This window comes from Globicephala melas, chromosome 2, assembly GCF_963455315.2.
Source record: "Globicephala melas chromosome 2, mGloMel1.2, whole genome shotgun sequence".
In the NCBI taxonomy this organism is placed as follows: Eukaryota; Metazoa; Chordata; class Mammalia; order Artiodactyla; family Delphinidae; genus Globicephala; species Globicephala melas.
The window spans coordinates 164,700,202-164,721,713 of record NC_083315.2 but is presented as its reverse complement, the minus strand read 5'-3'; the positions used below and the strand labels follow the sequence as shown (position 1 = coordinate 164,721,713).

Here is a 21,512-nt window from a genome sequence, read left to right as displayed (position 1 = left end):
AGCAGTGGGCACAGTTGGCTCTCCCTTCTCCTTGGTGACAACACGGTTCTTGGTTTTCCTCCTTCCTCAGTGCTGATCCTTCTTGGACGAAGGATCCTGCTCTTCCCCTTGACCTCTGGGCGTGGAGCGTCCCAGGGCGCAATCTGGGTCCTTCTCTCTGTCTCCACTTATTCCCTCCATGATGTCATCTAGTGTCTTGACTTTGAGGCCATCAACACGCCAACTGTTCTCCAGTTCCTCTTTCCAGCCCAGATGGCTCTCCTGAACTCGACTCGTGGATCTGATTGCCTGCTGTCTTCCCCACTTGCATGTCTAATAGGTACCCACACTTTCAGTTACCCAGGCTCAAACTTGCACTCTTATAAATTTTTTCAAATTGTAATTGTGGTAAAACACACCTACTGTAAAATTTACCATCTTATCCATCTTTAAGAGTACCGTTCTCTGGCATTAAGCGCATTCACGTCATTGTGCAAATATCCCCACCATCCATCCCCAGAACTACGGGCCTCTCACTGTTGTGGCCTCTCCCGTTGCGGAGCACAGGCTCCGGACGCGCAGGCTCAGCGGCCATGGCTCACGGGCCCAGCCGCTCCGCGGCATGTGGGATCTTCCCGGATCGGGGCACAAACCCGCATCCCCTGCATCGGCAGGCAGACTCTCATCCACTGGGCCACCAGGGAAGCCCCATCCCCAGAACTTTTACATCTTCCCAAACTGAAACCCTGTACCCATTAAACACTTACTCCCCCTTCCCCCGACCCCAGTCCCCAGCAACCACCTTTCTACCCTTTGTCCCTAAGATTTTAATTACTCTGCCCACCTCACAGAAGTGGAGTCATACAGGTTTGTCTTTTTGTGACTGGCTTATTTCACTCAGCATAATGTCCTCAGGGTTCATCTGTGTTGTAGCATGTGTCAGAATGTCCTTCCTTTTCAAGGCTGAGTAACATTCCACTGTAGGTACAGACCACACTGTGTCTATCCAGTCATTTGTTAATGGACGCCTGGGTTGTTCCCACCTTTTGCCTACTGTGAACAGTGCTGCTGGGTGTGTAAACGGGTGTGGAAATATCTGTTTGAGTCCCTGCTTTCAGTTCTTTTGGGTACACGCCCAGAAGTGGAATTCCTGAATCATATGGTATTTTCTATTTTTAATTTTTTGAGGAACTGCCATACTGTTTTCCACAGCGGCCGCCCCATTTTACACCCTCACCAACAGGGTGCAAGGTCAGGCCTGCTCCACCATGGTCTTCCCTGAACCAGTCCACGCCAATTCCATCCTCTCAGTCCCCTGCCCCGAACATGAGAGCAGTCACGACTCTACCTTCGAAACATAGATCTGGCTGCTTCTCACAACCTCCATCTCTACCATTCATCCCTCTGGGGTCCCCTGAAACCAGAGTCTGAGACAAAGACTTGGGTGCAGGTGGTTTATTTGGGAGATGATCCCAGGAGGGAACAGGGACAATGAGGACGGGAAGGAGAAGCCAACAGGAGGGTTTGTGCATTTTCAAGGCAATGGGGTCTCCGTTCCTCTGGGACCTGCGTGTCTCCAAAAGACAGGAGGCAAGGCAGCAGGTCCCACTCTCCATGGGTTGAGGGGGCCCTGGAGGCATTAGTCCCCATACTTCCAGGCTGGGTGGTTTTGCAGGGGTTTTTGGAGAATTCCCCACAGAGCACTGGCCTGGGCCGTCTGTGTGACTCAGAGCTTCCACCCCAGCTGTGGCTGAAATCACTGGGGGACAGAAGGACTCGCCACAGGGCAGCTGCCTCGTCTCCCGCCTGCCATAACCTGGCCCATCTCCTGTCCCTACGCTTGTGCCTGTGGCTACCCGGGGGATCCATTTGTTTTCTTTTTTAGCGGTACGCGGGCTTCTCACTGTTGTGGCCTCTCCCGTTGCGGAGCACAGGCTCCGGACGCGCAGGCTCAGGGGCCATGGCTCACGGGCCCAGCCGCTCCGCGGCATGTGGGATCTTCCCGGACCGGGGCACGAACCCGTGTTCCCTGCATCGGCAGGCGGACTCTCAACCACTGCGCCACCAGGGAAGCCCCCGGGGGATCCTTTAAAACCTAACCGTGACCTCTGTCCTCCATCCAGCTCCTCTTCTCCTTACCGGTTCCAGGCCGGTCAGCTGGCTGCTGCCCTGTCTTAAGCCTGCCGGGCCCCACTCCACCTCATGGCCATTGTCACAGCCAGGGACACTCTTCCCGCAGCCAGTCCAGGCCTCACTCTTGCACCCGCTTCAAGCCTTGCTCACATGGCACCCTGTCCAGGAGGTCTTCCCTGACCCTCTTGTTTAAGAGAGCAGCCCACCCCTGCGCGCCCCCCTCACGCCTGGCCCGTCAGTCCCCGTTCCCTGGGTCCCGGGCCACTCTATTCCATAGCGTATCACCTTCTAACACACTACACATGCACTGTATTATTTTCCTATGCTGTTTACCGTCTCCATTACTCCATGAGGGCGGGATGGCTGTCAGTCTGGTTCACCGATGGATCCCAAAAGCCTTAAATAGCGCCTGGCACATATTAGGTACTCAATACACACTCATCGTGTGAAATGGATTCTGTAGGTCCAGACACAGCCTTTTCACAACTTCTAACGTAGCAGGCGCTTTAGGATATGCCTTTCTGAGGTGGAAGCCCTTTTTAGAGGCTAAGAAGACAAAAGTACTTCTCTGAAGAATGCATTTTGAGGGACACAGAGAGACAGGCAGTCGGAAGCGCGGTAGGCTCCCGGCTGATGCCTGAGTGACACCCACAGAACGACGAGAGATGAGTAGCAGCTGTTCACCCTGCACCCTAGGCCGGTCCTGACACACTGACAGCAGCGTCCCAGGCTCGCACGGTCAGCACTCTCGGCTCTGATGCCCATCTGGGTGTTCCGGGAACCTGGGAAGCGTGGGGCATCCTGCCCATTTGGGCTTTGTGGGACACGGCTGTCTCAGCCTCTCCACCACTCTATTCTCGACCATTCTACCCTCAACTCGGGGGTCCAGGCCTGTCCCGGCTGGCTCAGTGTCCTCTGCAGGACACCCCTGCCTCTCACGGGGGGAAGCATGTGCACAGGTGGGATCGTGGGGCCTGGTGGACCCGGCTTCAAATTCCAGCTCATCATCCCCACCTAGTTAAATCACCTGGCCCTCTCAGGGCCTCAGTCTCCTCATCTATAAAATGGGGATAATGCTGTTGCTATCAAAGAGTTGTTCTGCGTGTTAAGGAAAACGCCCCGTGTCAGGTGCATAGCACTGTGCCTGGGCACCCAGAGGAAGTCCCACAAACGCTGACTCCCTCCACCCTCCGCCCACGAAGCCTCATCTGGCTAAAGGGACTCCCCTCCTCTCACTGCTCACCTCGCTGTACAGCCTCGTCAACAAGCTTCTTGTACAAATTCAAGGCTCTCTGGTCGACGACCATGGAGACCCCCTTCTCCCAGGCCTGCAGGAAGGCAGCCAGAGCCGCGGCTCCCGGCGGGCCGTCCGTCTCTTCCGGAGGCTCGTGGTTGAGATGCGTGGTTGAGATGCGCGGCTCGTGGGGAAGCCGGTGGTGCGGAGCACGGAGCAGGTGTGGGACAGAGACAGGAAGGCCCGCAGCAGCTTGCCTGGACGGAGCAGGTGTCCGAGACCTCGGCTGCCTAAAATTAGGCAAAAACAAAATTAAATCACAAAATCACATAACTGTGTTCCAAGTAGCATCTTATGGGGACAGTAGCTTGTTTTTTTGTTCGTTTGCTTGTTTTTGTTTCAGAAGTGGATTTGAAGGTGTGGCAGACCCCTCCTGGGCCAGTCGAGAAGGGTCACTGGGTAAGGGGCCCACCAGCCTCTCTTTCAGTTAAGTGTGGCCTCGAGACCAGGTCCTCTCCATGTGACGAAGAGCAGTGGAAAGAGAGTGGGAGTGGTGATGTGGCCTCCCCCTGGCCTGGTCGTACACCCCCAGGCTCTACTCCAAGCTCTTCCCTTCCTGGGAGCTGGGCTGTTGACAGCCAGCGCCCCCTGGGGGTCTTACGATGGGATGCGGAGCTGCTGGGTCCCTGAGTGACCGCGAGGGAGCAGATCCCCTTCCTGCAGAGCTAGAACACTCACCCTGGAGGACCCGCCCTGGACTGCTGTGTGAGAGAGGCACACATTCCTGCTGTATGTATTTGAGCAAAGCCTCTTGGGGGTCATTTGTTAGAGCAGTTTAGCAAGCTCTAACCAATACAGGGAATACAGAAGGAGGAAGGGAAACAGGGCTGTCTTAGCTGGGGATTCCCCCAAAGCAGACCCTAAGACAGGGGCTTGGGGGTAGGTATTTCAGTGGAGAGGGAGCCCAGGAAGGAGGTCAGAAGAGGGAGGAGGTGACAAGCCACGAAAGGATGTGTGAGTGAGCAGGTTAACTCCGAAGGCAACAGCGGCTCAATCCTGCTTGAGATCCTCTAAGAAACCAGCCCCTGGGTACTGTCCTGCCAGAGGACAGGGAGACTGAGCCGTAAGCACCAGCTCTGCCCCCTACTGCGTGAAGGCTGCCCGTCGTGGCGTTGACTCCCCGGCACTTCTGGGCTGCACCTGCTCTCCTGGAGAAATAGAGAGACCCGAGGCCCAGGTGGAAAGCTGATGTGCTGGGAACTGCCCACTGCAGCTGCAGTGAACCTGGGGGGTGGGGGGTGGGGGTGGGGGGCTGGGCTGGGCACCAGCTGCATCTTACAGATGCCACCGTGGCTGCCAAGCCAGTCCCAGAAGGCTGCACAGCCTCCGGACTCCCATCACATACCATTGTGCCTTCGTCCATGCTCAGGCCACCTCGGGGCGTATCTGTGCCGTGGAACGGGGGGATGTGACTTAGAACTCCCACCCCAGCTGCGGCTGAAATGAGAGGGAGGGCCTAAGGGATGTGGGGGGCGTCAACTTGCATTCGAGGTACCTGGACAACGTGGAGGGACACAGGGTGTGGATTCTGGTTATGGAGGAACAGCTCCAGATTCAGCATCTGGAAACGTACATTCAAGTCCAGGCACTGGCATGTCACAGCTGTGTGACCTTGGCCTTGTCCCTTGATTGCTCTGAACATCAGTTTTCCTACATGGAGCTGGGGGTGGTCCAGGTGGAGGAAGGCTGTGAGGCAAGGGCCCCTCACGTACTGCCCGTGGGAGTGGAAACGGGAACATTTGTCTGGAGGGTGATTTGTACCTTAGATTTGTATACTCCACTGGAGCCAGCAATTCACTTCTAGGAATTTATCCTAATAAAGCGATCATGGGTATGTACACAAATGTAGTCATAAGGATGTTCAGTGCCGCATTGTTTGTGGTGTCAAATAATAGGCTATTAATAAAATGGTAGAACATTCATAAGATAGAATTCTATGCAAACACTATAAAGGATGTTGTGGTGATATTTAATGACATAGAAGGATGTTCACAATACATTTAAAAGGGAAAGAAGCAAGTCCTAAAATAGTATCACAGTATGATTCCAATATATATATATACATTCAGTCTTATAGGTTCAAGACTGAAGAAAAAGACTTTAAGGGCAAACATAAAACTGTTAATAATGTTTAATTGTGATGGGATCCTGGTAATTTTTATTGCCTCTTTCATGTTTTCTGATGTTTGTACAATAAACATGAATTACTGTTGATAAGTGGGGAGAAGAATAACAACATCTTAAAAGAAAAAAATTGGAATGTAACCTATTTAATAGGATGTGGTGAGCCCCGATAGAGAGAAGAGGGGAGAGAGACCTTTGTCAACTTGAAAGCCGTCCATCCATCGATGATGATGTTATTATTAGCACAAACATTACCATTATAAACCTGCATTTCTTCATCTTCTCCAGGCACCTCAAACGCCAGCCATTTGAGGTCCTCTCAAAAATGACTGTGTGGCTCTATTATTATGCTCCCTGACTGGTGTTCACTATATGGCCATCAGTCTTATACCTGCTTATTTAATACAGTGGGAATCAGAAGCCTCTGTTGTTCTTGAGGGTTAAAGACGTTCCTTGATAAACAATATTGGCACCTCTGGACAGTCATAAATCTGCCTATCCCCCGAGCCTCATGCTTCAAGCCTTGACACACAGTTCACCCAAGCACTGAGGGTATTGCTGTGGACGAGCTCCCAGATCATTCTGATTAAGCAACGGGAGCACCGTGTCTGCAGTAAATTTACTTCCCAGTTACTTTTTTATCTGAGCTAATGGCAGAGCTAATAATACATCTTCCCTCATGACGCTTGTACTGAGCAGGAGAGCCGTCAGCCTGAGTAAGAATGTTTGTGAGACAGAAAGTATTGCAGAATTTTTAAAAATATTCACCACGGAGACCAGCTATGTCAGAGGCTCTGTGTATACACAGCCACGACTCTATGTATGTGTGTGTCCTGAAACGTGCATCTGTAATGAGCAGATATCCCAAACCTACTATGTGTTTGCATGAAAAGGAAACTGTTTTCTGCAGCATGAATGAATGAATGAGTGAATGAACGAACAGACAAGCACCTTTCAGCAAACCTCCTCCTAACTGGAACCAGCAGACCCCTACTGGACCCCAGCAGCCCTGTCTCATGTCTAGAAAGTCAGCGGCTCTCAAACCACAGAAGGGCTATCCTCTGAGACGCCAAATACAATATACATGTCGGCTGCAAACTGTTGTGAGGTTGTCTCTGCAGGGTCCTGCCCCACCAAGGATCCGCCAAGGAGGAGCAATCCAACACCCCCTCCTATCTCCGCTGCCCAGTGCACAAAATCTAGTCTACGCCCAACCCCAGGCAATGGCACAAAAGAAGACGATTTGGGACATTATTACGGAATGACGGATGACATTGGTTAAACGGTGGCAGTTGACTACCTAGGAACCATTCCTCTCCCTTTTTCTTCCCTACTCAACCCCAATTTAGTTCCGGATGGGAACGTGCCCACCTCCCAAACTCCCTCATACGTTTAGTGTTGAAAATTTTGGGGAAAAAAATGAAGAAAAAAAATCATCCACAATCACGCTATCCAGAGATCATCACCGTTAGTATTTTGGTGCATTTACTTTTTTCCGGATTCATACACAGTATTAGCATTAAAAAAAAAAACATACTGTAGATACAGTTGGCATGCTGCTTTTCCCCCTGAACATTCATCAGTGATGAACTTCTCCAGGTCCTTGAGGTGTGACTGCTTGTTTCTTACCGGGGTCGATGGCAATTATCATCTCCAGTTCTCTGACCCTCTGAGCGACTGAAGCTGACGCCATGCTGCAGTGCAAAGGATCCTGGGAAATGTGATGGACCTCTGGCATTCCCTCAGGGGTGAGACATCTGGCCGGAGCCGCTGTACCCTTCAGGTCAGTCATAACTGTGCAAGCCGGTGCGCTGGTGAAAGCCAGTGGCATCTCTAAGGCACACAGCAGGAGGGTCTGAGCCCAGCCCACTTCATCAAACCCCGTCCATGCCCGTCTAGCCCACCGTCAACGGGAAAGATGGCGCCCATGCCTTGGCTCAGCCAGCGGCGCTCCTTACCCATTTGTTGGCACCAGGCCAGGACGAGCTGGCTTACGACTAAATCAAGTTCCACATTAAGGGGGGCCCCTGATTTTTAGGAAGGTGAAGATGGGTTGAGTGTGGGCAAAGAAGTGAGGTACCCACAGCTACAGTTGGGGCTCTAGGAGTTTCCATCAATGCAATCCCGTGGATATCAGAAAGTACTTACTAAACACTTGCAACGCATCAAGCCATCTTGCTTTACTTTGCAGCAGTTGTTAGATCTGCTAACAAATAGTTCTCTCTGAACATAGCTTCTATTTTTCTCATGTCCCCTATATTTTGCTTTGGTTTATGCTAATTTTGTTCTCCCCCACTAGATTCTGGGCAGCAGATGCACTATAGCATAGTTATTAAGACATGACTTTGCATGGTGAACACACTTGAGCGTGAGATGTGACTTTATCCTCTCTAAACCTGTTTCTTCAACTGTAAAATAATGATAATGCCTCATCTGGTTGTTGTCAGAAGTGAACTGGAAAATGCACATAAAAGTGTTTAGCCAAGTGCCTGGTCCAGTGTAAGCCCTCGGTATAGGTGATGCTTTGCATTATTGAACCAGGTGCTATATCTTATCCATTCTCATGTCCTTGTGCCTGGCCTGTTAGGTGCTTAATCCTCACTATAACTTAATTTAGACCTTCTGCTTTCTTCAGTGTCATTATGATCCTTGAGTACTTTAACCCCACTCAGCTGTATATTCCCAAAGACGAGGGACCATTGCTTATCCATCTCACAAGTGTACACAATAAGTGCTCAATAAATGTAGACATGAATTGAGTAAGTAACAACGTCTTGGATTTCACAGGAAACTATAAAATTTCTCAGATCTAACAGAAAGCCAAAGTCAGCCAACACTTCAGAAGGAAAACCTACTGACAGATGCATCAAGCATTCTAACTTAACTTACAGCTGTGATAAAAAGTGGAAGAACTAAGGATTTCGATGAATGCAAATTCTGTGTTTGGGGCAGAACCTAAAATCGGTCACTCTAAAGCCATCACACACTAGAACAGTCAGCTCGAAGTGTGACATGGGGTTTTGGCCCATCTGTTGTGAGATGTGCAGCAATTAATCTATTGCTAACAGAAGTTTAAATATTGAAGTTTGAGCATGATTTTTATAAATTAGAAAGATTCAAGGTGATCCCTGACCAATGATGTCATTTGTTCTCATTTACAATCAAACATGCTATCGCAAGTCAGAACTGAAGGGCTATCGTGTGCTGGGATCCCAGCTGCAGTGAGAGCTCTTCTGCAGGGCATCCCCCTGGCAGGGGACAGGAGAGGGCTGAGACCATCGTGCTGGAGGATATTTACTGTGGGTGTGTGGATGTGTGTACACACGTGAGCACACACACACTTGTAAATGACCACAAGCTCCCTGAGAACTGTATCTTGTCTCCTGCAGCATTTTATTCCTAAGATCTGGGCACAGAGTAGGCTCCCAATACATTTGTGTGAATAAACGAATAGAATCCCCTATCACCATATTACAGATAATCTTCCCCTATCATGAGGCCATTCTAATAGCTAAGCGTCCATGAATGCTTTAAAAATAAATTGAAAGTAGCACTAAATTCTATTATTTGTAGTGCAAGCCGGGCTGACCTGGCTAGAATCTTCCTCTGTCTACAACAATGGGCTGCAACAGTTATTTTTAATGTCTCTGTCACATCCTTACCTTACTGTGTGCTAGTTAGGGGGCCCTCGTGTGTCGCTTCAGTGTAATGTCACCCTTGGCCTTTGAAAAAAAGGAACGACAGTATTGCTTTCAAACACTCAGCAAATACCACGTGAAATGCTTTGCTTAATTGAGTTGCTTGCCTTCACCTTTGCTTTCAAAACCCCACTAACCTCCAAGATGTCTCAAAATATCAAGCAAAACTGGCACCTCTGTTAGATTGGACTGTGAGCCTTCCGCTGATAGAAATATATTTAATCAAAACGTATTTGAGCTGAAAGACAAGCTGCTCTGGTGAGACCCAGCACTGGGATGAAAAGAAAGCAGTCAGAGGGATCTTTGCTGTGGGCTATAGGCCTGTGTTTTATGACTTTATTCCTTAAGTCATTGCACCATAAACCTATGCATTCAGGAACTGGAAACCCACCCAATTCCCTCCTAGGTCAGAGTAACAGCGCCCTTAAGCCCAGACATACTGCAGGCGCTGACAGCTTCGAGACTGGTCAGCTGAGAAGGCCAGAACACTGGAACGTGCCTTGGCTGACACACCACAGGCTCCCCGTGGTCAGGTTTGGAAAGATCTTTGATACCCAACAGTTCTGCAGATGGAAGAAGAAAGTGAATTCCACTGGGTCCTGTACTGGCTGGTACTATCTGATTTGAACATGTTGAGTAGTTTATGGTTCTTTCTCCAAGAGCAACTCTAGTCACAGAACCACTGTAAATTGGAGAAGTCCAGGGAGGACACCAGGAATCCGGACTTTACCAACCCAGAATACTTGCTGACTTCTAGTGCATTTTGAGGGGCATAGTTTCAGAGCATGGAATCTTAAATGCTTGGTGTGATTGCTGGAGGAGACTAGGGGGGCATTTAGTCCAACACTGTCATCATACAGATTGCGATTTTGAGTTTATCTTGGTGCAGACCGAGTCACATAACCTAGACAGAAACTCTGTTGCTTGACGACCAACAGCATCCCTACCCCTGGCCGGATATCAGAGTGCTCACGAAGACAGCAAAGATGGATGTATTGGGTTCAATTCATCCCACTAATAATAAAACTGCCGACACGCTGCTTTGGGTGGTCCTGAGACCATCTTTCTGTGAGGGAGGTGACAGGTGCTGGTTGCATTTTTGCAGAAGGCCGGGCTTTGTCTGATTTTGTTTGTTAAGCAGTTGAGTGAGTTCAATTACTCTGAACTCTGACTCTCACCCAAGACCCAATCCCAAGCTCTCATCAGGACCTCTGAGAGCCTCCAAGAGGCCTGGGAAGCTTCCACGCTTGGATCTGCTCACTTGTCAGCAGATTGAGTTAATACACTGGGGATCAATGGCTTTCGGCTCAAGTTAACATTTGGAAGGAAGCTGTCCCCTGCCCAGATATGCCACTGAACAATAGCCTAGATTAGCGGTTACTATGATTTCAAATTTCAAGGCAAATAGCTCTGCTGACATCCTCCACCACCTGCTTCCCCAACCCCTGGTTCACTTGAAGTTCACAGGGACCAATGGATTAGGCTGGCTATTCTGCCAGGGGCGTCACCTTCAAACCTGAAGGGCACCTGCAAACCCAGCCCTGGTGCTACTGCAGGAATCTGGGTCTTGTCCAGGGCCTTAACCCCCAGGACCGCTGGGAAAGATGAGGACACGTCAGGGGAACTCAGGAACACAGCAAGTTCCCGTCTTCTCAGGCAGAAGTCCACGTGCAGCTGTCAGAATCATGAAAGAGAGTGGACACTGACCTGGGTCGCCAGTGTGAACCGGTTGTCCATATGCTCACCCCCCACGGAGCAACAGGCCTGCACCAGCTGTTCCAGTTTGTCCTTGGGAACGGGCCTCACTGTGACCACCAGAGGGCAGCAAAAGCCAGCAATGGTGGCACGAGGCACCTCTGTCTGCCAAGAAATCAAGTGAAAAAATGTTAAAAAATAGAATCAGCACAGATGAAAGCCCTCAGGACCAAGAGTTCAAAGCAGCTCAGTGAAGGAGGAGGTCCAAGTAGCCATCATAAAAATATAGCTTCTACTTTTTTTTTTTTTTTTTTTTTTTGTGGTACGCGGCCTCTCACTGTTGTGGCCTCTCCCGTTGCAGAGCACAGGCTCCGGACGCGCAGGCTCAGCGGCCATGGCTCACGGGCCCAGCCGCTCCATGGCACGTGGGATCTTCCCGGACCGGGGCACGAACCCGCGTCCCCTGCATCGGCAGGCGGACTCTCAACCACTGCGCCACCAGGGAAGCCCCCTAGCTTCTACTTTTATGTGACATAGAGATGAGGAAGATTGCTGGTAATTATTGGTCTAAAACAGAGAATCTTAATTTTGTACTCACCCTGGACCCCTTTGGAAGTCTGGTGCAGCTACGGACCTGCGTCGAAGTAGTATTTTTAACTGTGAAAAAGGAAATGCATAGGATTACAAAGGAAACCCATTATGCTGCAAATGCAGTTAGCAAATTATGAAAAAACTATGATACGGCGATAGGTTTGCTTCTTCATTAGCAACTCAAGCAAGGAACAAGATGGGAGACCTACCCTTGGAAGTGTGAAGTAGCGATCAACATACGGGATATTTCTGAGGTGTCAGGAAGGACTGTAGTGTGACATGGGCACGTCTGTGACTTCTTTGGGCAGCCACCAAATCACAGGGGCTGCTGACGTGGTGTCGTTTTTTTCTTTCATTACAATCATAACGGAAGGAAACACTCCATTTCAGTTTGAGGCTATGAAAAAAATGCAAATTTTTTCCCACCCAATTTCATAGACCCTCTGAATTTTCTCCTCAGACCTCAAGGGGCCCGTGAACACAAATGCAGACCTCTAGGAGAATCAGAGGCAGAGGGTCCCCAGGAAGCGGGAGCCTCGAAGGAGGCCCCAGGGTCTCCTCTGCCCCATGAGTCCACAGACCCCACTGAGCCCTGCTCACTCCTCCTGCCTCAGTGGAAGCTGCCCAGGATGACCTGTGTGACTTGCCCTGCTTATGTTGGTTTTTTTCCCCCCGAATGTTTTCTGGTCCCTGTACTGGGGCTTATGAAAGCTTCAGGCCACGGCCAGGAGGATACACCACTGGGACAGTCTTGGTAGCTGCTTGAAGGACGTGCTGTTAGCACCCTGGCAGTAGCAGGATGAAACCTTGGTGTGCCTGCCAGGTTGATGTCTGCAGAACAGCACTCAGGAGGGAGCACATGCCAGGGACACTCACAAGAGACCGGCAGCACTCCTCAAGGCCAAGGAGCCTCCTTCTGGGGGACTCCCTGCATCCCCTCAAGGCCGCCAACCGAATCCATGATGGCAGCCTGGCCATTTCTCCCAGCAGCCAACGGGCAGAGGCATCGATGTTAAACAGAAAGCTATCTGGTATCCACTGGGATGGTGAGGTGTGGCTAGACCGTGGCTCTGCAGAGCACGTCCTCTGGGCAGCAATGGGCACCTCTGTGCAAAGCATCTTATAATTGGCGCACCTCCACTATGGGCATTTTACAGATGGGAACCAGGAGTCCTGGGTTCCAGCCTGGCTTTGGGATTTAGGTAAGTCCCTTTCTCTCTCGAGCCTGAGCTTCTGCATCTAAAATGAAAGGCTGGCCAGGATGAGCCGCGAGGCCCTCCCGGCTCCTACCTGCCACAGACAGCGGTGTGTTCCAGGGCCAGCCCTGCAGGGACCCAGCCAGCAGCTGCGGTTCTGCAACCCCCCTTCCCAACCGTCAAGAAAGCCGCTCAGACACACATTTCACACATGAAAAGCAGCACGCGCTGTGGGCAGCCTTGTTTCTCATCAGAGGCAGCCTGGGCCCCTCTGGCAGGAGCCCAAACCAGGCAAGTTTTAATAAACGTCTCAGACCCAAGATGAAATCTCCAATCTGCGTCCTCTGTAAAGAAACCTGGGGCTGGCTGTGGACACTGGCTGCCCATCCATCCAGCAGAGTATGTTCTCAGACTTCACACAAGTGTCCAGAAGGGGTCAGGGGAACGAGCGATCTGGTTCTCCACTCCCCCCATCTCCCTACCCCGTGACAAGCAGTGGCTGGAATAAAACCTCAGAAACACTGCAGAAGGCGGCCCCGTGGCGGGCACGTCATCCGAGAGGCAGCCACTCTGCATTAGTGACCACCAGCGGCCGAGGCAGCCACTCCTCTGCATTAGTGGCCACCAGCGGCCACCTCTGGCCAAGAACATGACCCAGCTTTCCTGACAGAGACATGACCTAGCAGCTAACAGCCTGGCCAAGGCTCTGCCACAAATCCCTGGGCATTTACCCAGCCAGGCGCGCTCTCCCCTCTGCCAGGGAGCTTTTTCAAAAATCTCACTGAGGTGCCCGAAGTTAAAGGAGCCAGACAAATTCCAAACAGGTTTGGTTTACACAGCACAGTGATCTGCCCGGAAGGGCTTCACTCGCACTCCCAAGGGCATGCTGGGTGCTCACAGAGGTAGGCAGGGGAGAGGCTGGTGGTCCCATTTTCCAGATGAGGAAAAAAAGCCCAGAGAGGTTAACCGCTTGTCCTGGATTGCCCAGCTAGAAAGTGGCCAGAGCTTAGGTCTCTTGCCTCCTGCACCATTGTTCTCCCCACTGCAGGAAAATACAAGATGACCCACGTTCTCAAGTCATTCTGCCCCTGTGGATTGCGTCCCTACCTTGTATGCACCCATGTGGCCGTGGCCTGCTGAGTCCCTTCTGGGGAGTCCCCCCTTCTCCCAGGCCCCTTCCAGGGAGAAGCTGCTGCCCAGGAGGAAGGCCATCATGTCCTTCAGCTGCCCCGAGGACTCCTCCAGCGAGGTCAGGCTGCCCGTGCAGGTGCCGAACTCATACTTCCAGAACTGGGGACAGCCCGTCCTGGAGACACAAGGGAAAGCTCATAGGCCCCCAGACTCGGTATGGACTCTGACAATGCATTTTTAAAAAGGACTGGGGAGGGAGAAGAGGACACCTGGGGCTGAAATTTCAGACACCAGCACCAAGGTGGTGAGCACAGTTTTGGGCAGGGGGCCTTGCTGGCATCCTTCAACATCCTTCATCCTTTCCAGACTGGAAACTATCAAATCAGCATGAATATACTGTAGCCCCTGCCTCTACCCTATTATATTTCCTGTAACCTCAACCGGAAACCAGCCAAACCAGCAAGAAAAGGACAATGGTGCCCTCTCTGCCATCGAGGCGAGGCCCGCAGACCAAAGGGACAAGGAAGCTCTCATTGCTAGCAGTGGAAAGGTCTTTCTCTGCTCTCTTAGAGAAACTCCTCCACAGGGTTGAAAGTCTTCAGTCATAAGCCTATTCTTCATTCACTCCAAAACCATTTTGCTGAGTCGCTCCTCCGTGCCAGGCACAGGCCAGGTGATGGGCTATAGTGATGGAGAGGATAACGGCCAGCCTTTAAGAAGCTTGAAATCCCACACTGGCAGGCGAGGCTCCATTGAAATCAGATGCTAGCAATACAGAGCAGTGAGTGCTAACTGCCTAGATAGAGGAGTGACTCAGAGAAGGGAGAAATCCATTCTCTCCCACAAATGGGGAGAGGCTGGAGCTGGGTCCTAAAGGCTGAATAGGAGTTCACCAGCTGGACAAGGGAGAAAGCACATCCTAGGCAGAGGGAGCGGCATGTGAACAGCATGGAGGCATCAAGGCCTTAAGAGCCGCTGAGAGGGCAGCATGGGAGGGGCTCGCAAAGGAGCTGACCTCGGACCCAGGTGGGGCTCTGAAGGCCCCTCCCACCCCTGGAGTCCACAAATGATAAGAGAAGAATGTTCCTGGGAACTTTTTCTCTGAGGAGACGGTTGGGGATGACTGGACTGTCGGAGGGGGTTAGGTACTGAGCCAGGGCCTGGTCACTACAGGCCTGATATCAAGTAAGGTACAAGCCACAGGAAGGCACCAAAGAACTGTATTTAAAAAAATATATTTTATTTATGTACGTATGTATGTATTTGGTTGTGCTGGGTCTTAGGAGCTCCTTAGTTGTGGCATGTGGGCTCCTTAGTTGCAGCATGCATGTGGGATCTAGTTCCCTGACGAGGGATTGAACCCGGGCCCCCTGCATTGGGTGCACGAAATCTTAACCACTGCGCCACCAGTGAAGTCCCTACACCAAAGAACTTTAAATGAGGGAGTCACGTGATCAGATGTAGAAAAAGTCACTCCAGGGGGAGAGAAGATGGGGATGGGTTGGGAGAATAGGAGAGGGAAAGAGTGGGACAAGGAGAACAGTTAAGACGTCACAGGATTTTCGGAGAGAGATGTGAGCCTGAGCTAGGGCAGGAGAAATGTGGGCTCCCCAAGTGCTACTATGGAAGCAGAACCAGTAGGGCCATTTATTCCATATGTTGTATTTTAAAAGTCTGGGAGGGCTTCCCTGCTGGCGCAGTGGTTGAGAGTCTGCCTGCCGATGCAGGGGACACGGGTTCGTGACCCGGTCCGGGAGGATCCCACATGCCGCGGAGCGGCTGGGCCTGTGAGCCGTGGCCGCTGAGCCTGCGCGTCCGGAGCCTGTGCTCCGCAACGGGAGAGGCCACAGCAGTGAGAGGCCCGCGTACCGCAAAAAAAAAAAAAAAAAAAAAGTCTGGGAGAACATTCATGACAGTATTAACAATGTCTGTCTCTGGATTTAATTGCAGGTGGTTTTATATCCTTCTTAATCCTGTGGAGTCAGGTTTCTAGCTTGGGCAATGAAGTGGACGGATGGCAGTGCCACCTGTCCAGGGCTGGACTTCCTTGGTAGTCCCAAAGATTTTTCCCAGGGCAGAGGCAGGGGCAGGGGACAGGGGTAGGAGTGGACATGCGAAGACGGCAGCCCCTTCCAAAGCAACAGTCATGAGTGAGGCTCCATGCCAGGCACCATGGGGTCCCCCAGGCTGGACAGAGAGGTTCCTGGTGACAGACACACCTGGCTGCAGCATCTGGCCACTCCCAAGCTTTAACCCCGAAAACTCAGGTTTTTTACCTGGTACCTGGGACAGCACCCAGGGCAGGCAACGTCCACTTGCCTGGCTCACTTTGGCCCAGCAGCGGCAGAGGGCCACTGTTGACTTGGCAGAACTTTTCAAAGGCCGGAGCAAGGGACCTGGGCAGGGCCACCACACTGGCTGGCTGGAGCCCTGGGTTTGGTGAGAGAAGGGAAGAATGCAGTCAGTTCCTTCTTGTAGAGGCTTTTTAACTTAACTTTTTGTTGAAGCGTAACATACACACAGAAAAATGCACGTACGTGTACAGCTTGATAACTTTCACAAAATGAACGCATCCATGGAACCGGCATCCTGGTCAAGACACAGAGTGTTACCAGCATCCCAGGACCCCCTATGCCCCTCCTGGTCATCATCCTCCACACGTCCCCCACAGGGATAGCCACTGCCCTGACTTCTAACGCCACAGATTCCTTTTGCCTGTCCTTCGTACATGTTCTTCCTAGAACGGAATCATACGGTATGTGTCTTTTGAGTCTACCTTCCTTCACTCACCAATAGTGGGTTCATTCTCATTGCTCTGTGGTATACTCATTACTACAATGCATCTACCTAAAACTATTGCTGATGGATATTTGAATCGCTTCCGGTGTCAGGTTATTACAAATGGTGCCTCCGTGAACCCTTTAGTACATGCATTTTGGGCACACGTGTGCACGGTTCTGTTTGGCACATACCTACGGTTGTAGGAAATATAATTGCTCAGCTTTAGTAGATGCGGCCGAGCAGGTTCCAAAGTGGTTGTGATATTGACCAGGGCTCTTGGCCTTCCCCAATCAATAGAAATTGATAAGAGGTCAATCAAGAAATTCTGGGTTTGGTGATTGGCCCCTTTATTGGGGCCCCTGCGGCCGCAGGAGGGAACGACAATAAGTAACAGGTTCCCTTGCTCGCTTCCCGACGCAGGGTAAGCTGGTTCCTTACATGGGGTGAGGGTAGGGGTGTGTCTAGGGTCTGGGCCGGAGCTGTGGCTTAGGTGTTTTGCCCACCCTTTTGGTGGCGTTGAGTGCAGGGGTCATGCACAGTACCCTGCTTTTGCTCCTGACTTCCTGTTTTTGCTCCCAGCTCTTGAGAAGTGGCAGTTGGGTTTTTCGGTCTTTTTGTTATCTTTTGTCCAGAATTTGCCCCAACTGCGCATGCACACAGTTATTTTTAGTCTTCGCATTTTGTAGCTCGAGGAGACGTTCGTCCAGGTGCAAGCGTTGCAGCACTGCAGCAAACGGTCCCAGGTCCCAGCCGATCCCAGTTGTACCGATTTATACTCCCACCAGGGGGCGCGTGAGTTCCTGGTTGCTTCATACCCGCTTCAACGCTTGGTGTTGCCTCTGCCTTTTTCATCCCAGCCTTTCCAGTGGCATCGAACTGTGGTTTTGATTTGCATTCCCCTGATGAGTAATGCAGATGAGTGCCTTTTTGTATGCTTTATTGGCCATTTGGGTGTCCTTTTTGGGCAAGAGACCGTTCACTTCTTTTGTCTAGGCAGGTTCTTAACTGGGCAGGCTCAGAGTCCTCGACTCTCCTCCAAAGAGATAGCCTTACTGGAGTTTTAGAGGAAGACCCCCACGTGCACGCCACAGTCTCCCCCGGGGGCAACCAGCCCACCTCTGGAATGGGAAGTCCTTTGGCTTTGGAGGCAAACAAACCCGAGTTTGAATCCTGATTCTGCCTCTGGCCAGTGCTGAGACCCTGGGCTTGGTTTTCCCATGGATAAGATGGCAGTAATCATACCTACCTCAAAGAGAACTCCTTGAGTCCTTTCCTGTGTGTAAATTACCTAACACACCGGTATTCGGGAAGTAGGGGTTGGAGTTACATTCATTCAGTGAATCTTGTATAGACATTTAAAATTATGGTACAGAAGAAATATTTAAAGATATTAGAAGATATTTGGGATGTACCATTAAAGGAACATTAATAGGTAACAAAACATTATGTTCAGCATATTCTCCTTTTTAAAGGAGATGAGAGAAAGAACTAGAAGGAAACACATCTTCATGTTAATCACGGCTATCTCCACTGACAAGATGGTAGGTGATTTTAATGTTCTCCTTTGTGCTTTCCTCAATATTCTAGAATTTATGCAATAAATAGGTATCTGGAGGAAAACTGTAACTGGAGGAAAAACAAACAAGAAAAGTTATGTTTCAAAAAAAAGGACTGTTTCCTTAAAAAAAAAGATCATCCCGAAGAAAAATATATTCTTTTGGAGAAATAACCTTGGTGACAAATCTCCTAAATGCCAGGTATGCTCTATCAACAGGTGGACATTTCTTTTCTGCAATAATATCTGTCAGCTAATATTTTCTGAGTGCTTATTATGTACCAGGATCTCTGTGCTAAGTAATTTACATGTGTAATCAATCATCTGTATTTTATACAAGAGGAGAGTACGGCTCAGAGAGATAGAGTGACTTTCCCAGGGTTACACAGCTGGTATGTGGCACAGCCAGGATTCAAGCCTCAGACAGATGACCCCTGTGTCCCTCTGAGGTCACCACTGGGCTGCGGGCACGGGCCTCCCCGGGATGGGTCCACCATCACCTCCAGCATCTTCCTCCTTGGGCATGGGGTAGTGAAGCAGATGTGACCCTCTGCAGGGAAAGTCTGGGACTGGCTCCTGCTCTAACTGCCTGGAACTCATTACCTCAAACCCTACAGAGCCTGCCAATGCTACAGACTTTGCAAAGGAGGTCAAACTGAACACCCCCCGCTGCCGAAAGCTCAAGGAAGCTGGCTGCACGGCTCAAGCAAGCCCAGCGTGCTCCAAAAATAATCTGGAGTGAGGGAAGGGAATTCAGCCAGCCTAGAGGCCGCCCATCCCCTCCCCACACCTTTCTTACCTCCGAAGCCTGTTTCAAGAGCAAACTGGATTAATACCATAAATCACGAGGTATTACGTGCACAAAGCTTCTCTGTTTCCTTTTTAATTAAATGTACTTCAGAAGGCACTGTGTTTCGGTTTTGCTCATCTCTACTGCTGGTCATAGATAGTCCCCGCGTCGTCCCCATTAGTAACAGGACCTGGAATAGAAGGCTCCGTGGTGCCTTTTTGGAGGGACGGTGGACACACGAGCTGGGGCTACTTTATGGTCTGCTGTCTCGGGCTCCATCTAAGGTCACGACAGCTTTTTCTTTGTGGCGAGAAATGAAGTGTGTCCTCTGAGTCCTTTTACCCAAAAATCAATGTTTTCATTTTTTTTAAAAAAACTTAATAACAAGAGAAACAAAAAAGAAGAAGAAGCAGCAGAAGCCTTTTAATGTTCCTAATCTGATCTAAAGCCCTGGAAGACGTAGTCCCAAGCTGGAGAGCGCCAGCTGTTCCACAAAATGATCTGCTTTCCTTGTGGAGAATCCACGACAGACAGCAGCTAACGTGGGTCCCGCATCTTATGTACATCAGCTCTGTGGGGAAGATTCCGTGGTTACTTTCAGTAATAGATGAGGCTCAGAGAGGTCACACAGTCTGCCCACGGCAACAGCCAGTAAGGAGCCACCTGCGCCCTTGGCCCCCCAAGGTTCTAGTGAGCAGGGTCGACCTGGTTGAGCTAGGGCTTGCTGGTCCATCATGTGTACAAAGGGTTGTGGTCCACTGTTCCTTGCTGACTCTGTAAAGCACACTTCCAGGTATTCACATCATTAGGAGCCCCCTCCGCCTTGACGCTGGCCTGGGCCACATGACTTGCTGTGCTAACGGGACATTAGGAGGTGTGATGCAAGCAGAGGCTTGATATGTGCTTGTGCATTAGGGCTTGTCCTCTTGGAATATCTCCCACGGAGGCCTGAGCTACTCCGTAAAGAAGTTTGGCTTCCACTGCTAGAGGGGCTTCCTAGAGAGAGAAATGAGAGGCTAGTCCCAGTGGTTCCAGCCATCCCAGTGGACACTCCAGACATGTGAGGAAGAAGCCATCTTGGTTGTCTAGCCCAGTGGACACCCGTGGAGCCCAGCCTCAGGGCAGAATTATGGTTTAAACCACTAAGTTTGGGGTGGTTTGTTAGGCAAGACTAGATAATTGTTGGCCCACAAATAGCGACAGAGGCCGGACGTGTCCATAAACAAGGAAAATTGTCCTGCTTTAGTATTTTAATCTGTGTTGCTGGTGACTCCACCAGAACCAGAAAAGTCTTTCCCGTTGTGAAATTTTGCTGGGATCCAGGTCAGTGACAATTTGGATATCTGTTTTCTCTTGCAGGACCTTTTAGAGCCTTGGGCGTCACTCCCGGGATGTAGTAGGGAGATGGGTGCCACCAGTCCAAGGAGGGAGACTTGGTCTGAATCAAAAGCAGATTAAAATGCGGCGTAACATGGGGGCACTTTTCCCAGAAGGGAAAACCTTTCCATCACCGGAGGTCGTTGGTGGTTCTGCCTATGGAGCTGTGGGGACCAAGCAGAGCTGGTTGGTGATAGCCTTCGCACCTGAGTCTGGTCCAAGGTGCCCGCTCCTTCTGGGAAGTTAATTAGTGACCAGCGAGAATCTCCTTCTGCTCTGACTTTCCGTCTCCCGTGCAGAAGCTAGGCGTCTCAGGAGTTCCTGGGCCCTACGTGGCTGGTATTTCCAGGGAATATTTTTTTAACATCTTAGCACCACTCACCCCTAGCCAGGCTGGACATGTTTCTGAGGTTTGGTTTCTTCTGTAGAATCAAACTCCTCACAGCAGAGGGAAGGCGGGACTTCAGGGGGAGTGGGAAGGTCATCCCTGGATGGGCCACAGAGGATCCGGGTTATGGGACAGGGAGGGACAGATGAGAAAGCACAGCTCCCTGGAAGGCAGCAGATGCAGCATGAGGACTGCCTCCCGACCTGCCCAGGGCTGCTCCTGGCCCTGTCCTGGGGTGGTTGTTATTTGGAGCAAGTTCTCGCCCAGCCCCATCCCCTTCATGTCTCAGTTTCTAATGAGAAATTCCTGACACTTCAAGATGCTCTTTCTTTGGCCTGGAATGTCCTCCCTGCCTCCCTCCCAGAAGGCCTTTCCATTCCTCAGAACTGGTTCAGAATCTTCTACCTCCAAGATGTACCCAACAGGCTCGTGCTGGCTGGCGCTGAGCTGCCTTGCCCCCAAAGCATTCTTTGAGCCACTGATTTGGGCCTGGAGTTGCAGTCAGCCTGATGTTCTACTTGACCCTGAACCCCCTTTCTCTCTCCCAGAGAGACCCCGAGTGCCTAGAGGGTAAGTCCATAACTTAAGGCTCTTCCTCAGCCCCCAGAGCACTTATCACAGCCTAAGCACGTAGCACACACCAAACCTACTTACGAGTAAGTGAAGAAACGAATGCATACCACGTGAGCTCACAAAGGAATTAATAGGCTAGATTTTCTGTCTACGTATGACTTCTGTTATTTAGATTTAGGACCTAGAAGGTAGAGATTTTATGTTTTC

At 50.7% G+C, this 21,512-nt stretch overlaps 1 protein-coding gene across 1 annotated transcript in view; it reads right to left on the bottom strand.

The window, feature by feature from the left end:
* DGLUCY (D-glutamate cyclase) overlaps positions 1-20,829 on the bottom strand; it is a 46,425-nt gene extending 25,596 nt beyond the window's left edge. Inside the window, 9 exon segments of the mRNA XM_060293493.1 lie at positions 3,356-3,533; positions 3,536-3,636; positions 7,160-7,363; positions 9,669-9,791; positions 10,936-10,963; positions 10,966-11,088; positions 13,818-14,016; positions 16,118-16,271; positions 20,727-20,829. Coding sequence (XP_060149476.1) covers positions 3,356-3,533; positions 3,536-3,636; positions 7,160-7,363; positions 9,669-9,791; positions 10,936-10,963; positions 10,966-11,088; positions 13,818-14,016; positions 16,118-16,271; positions 20,727-20,829 — 1,213 coding nt within the window.
* Positions 20,830-21,512: the final 683 nt, after the last annotated feature.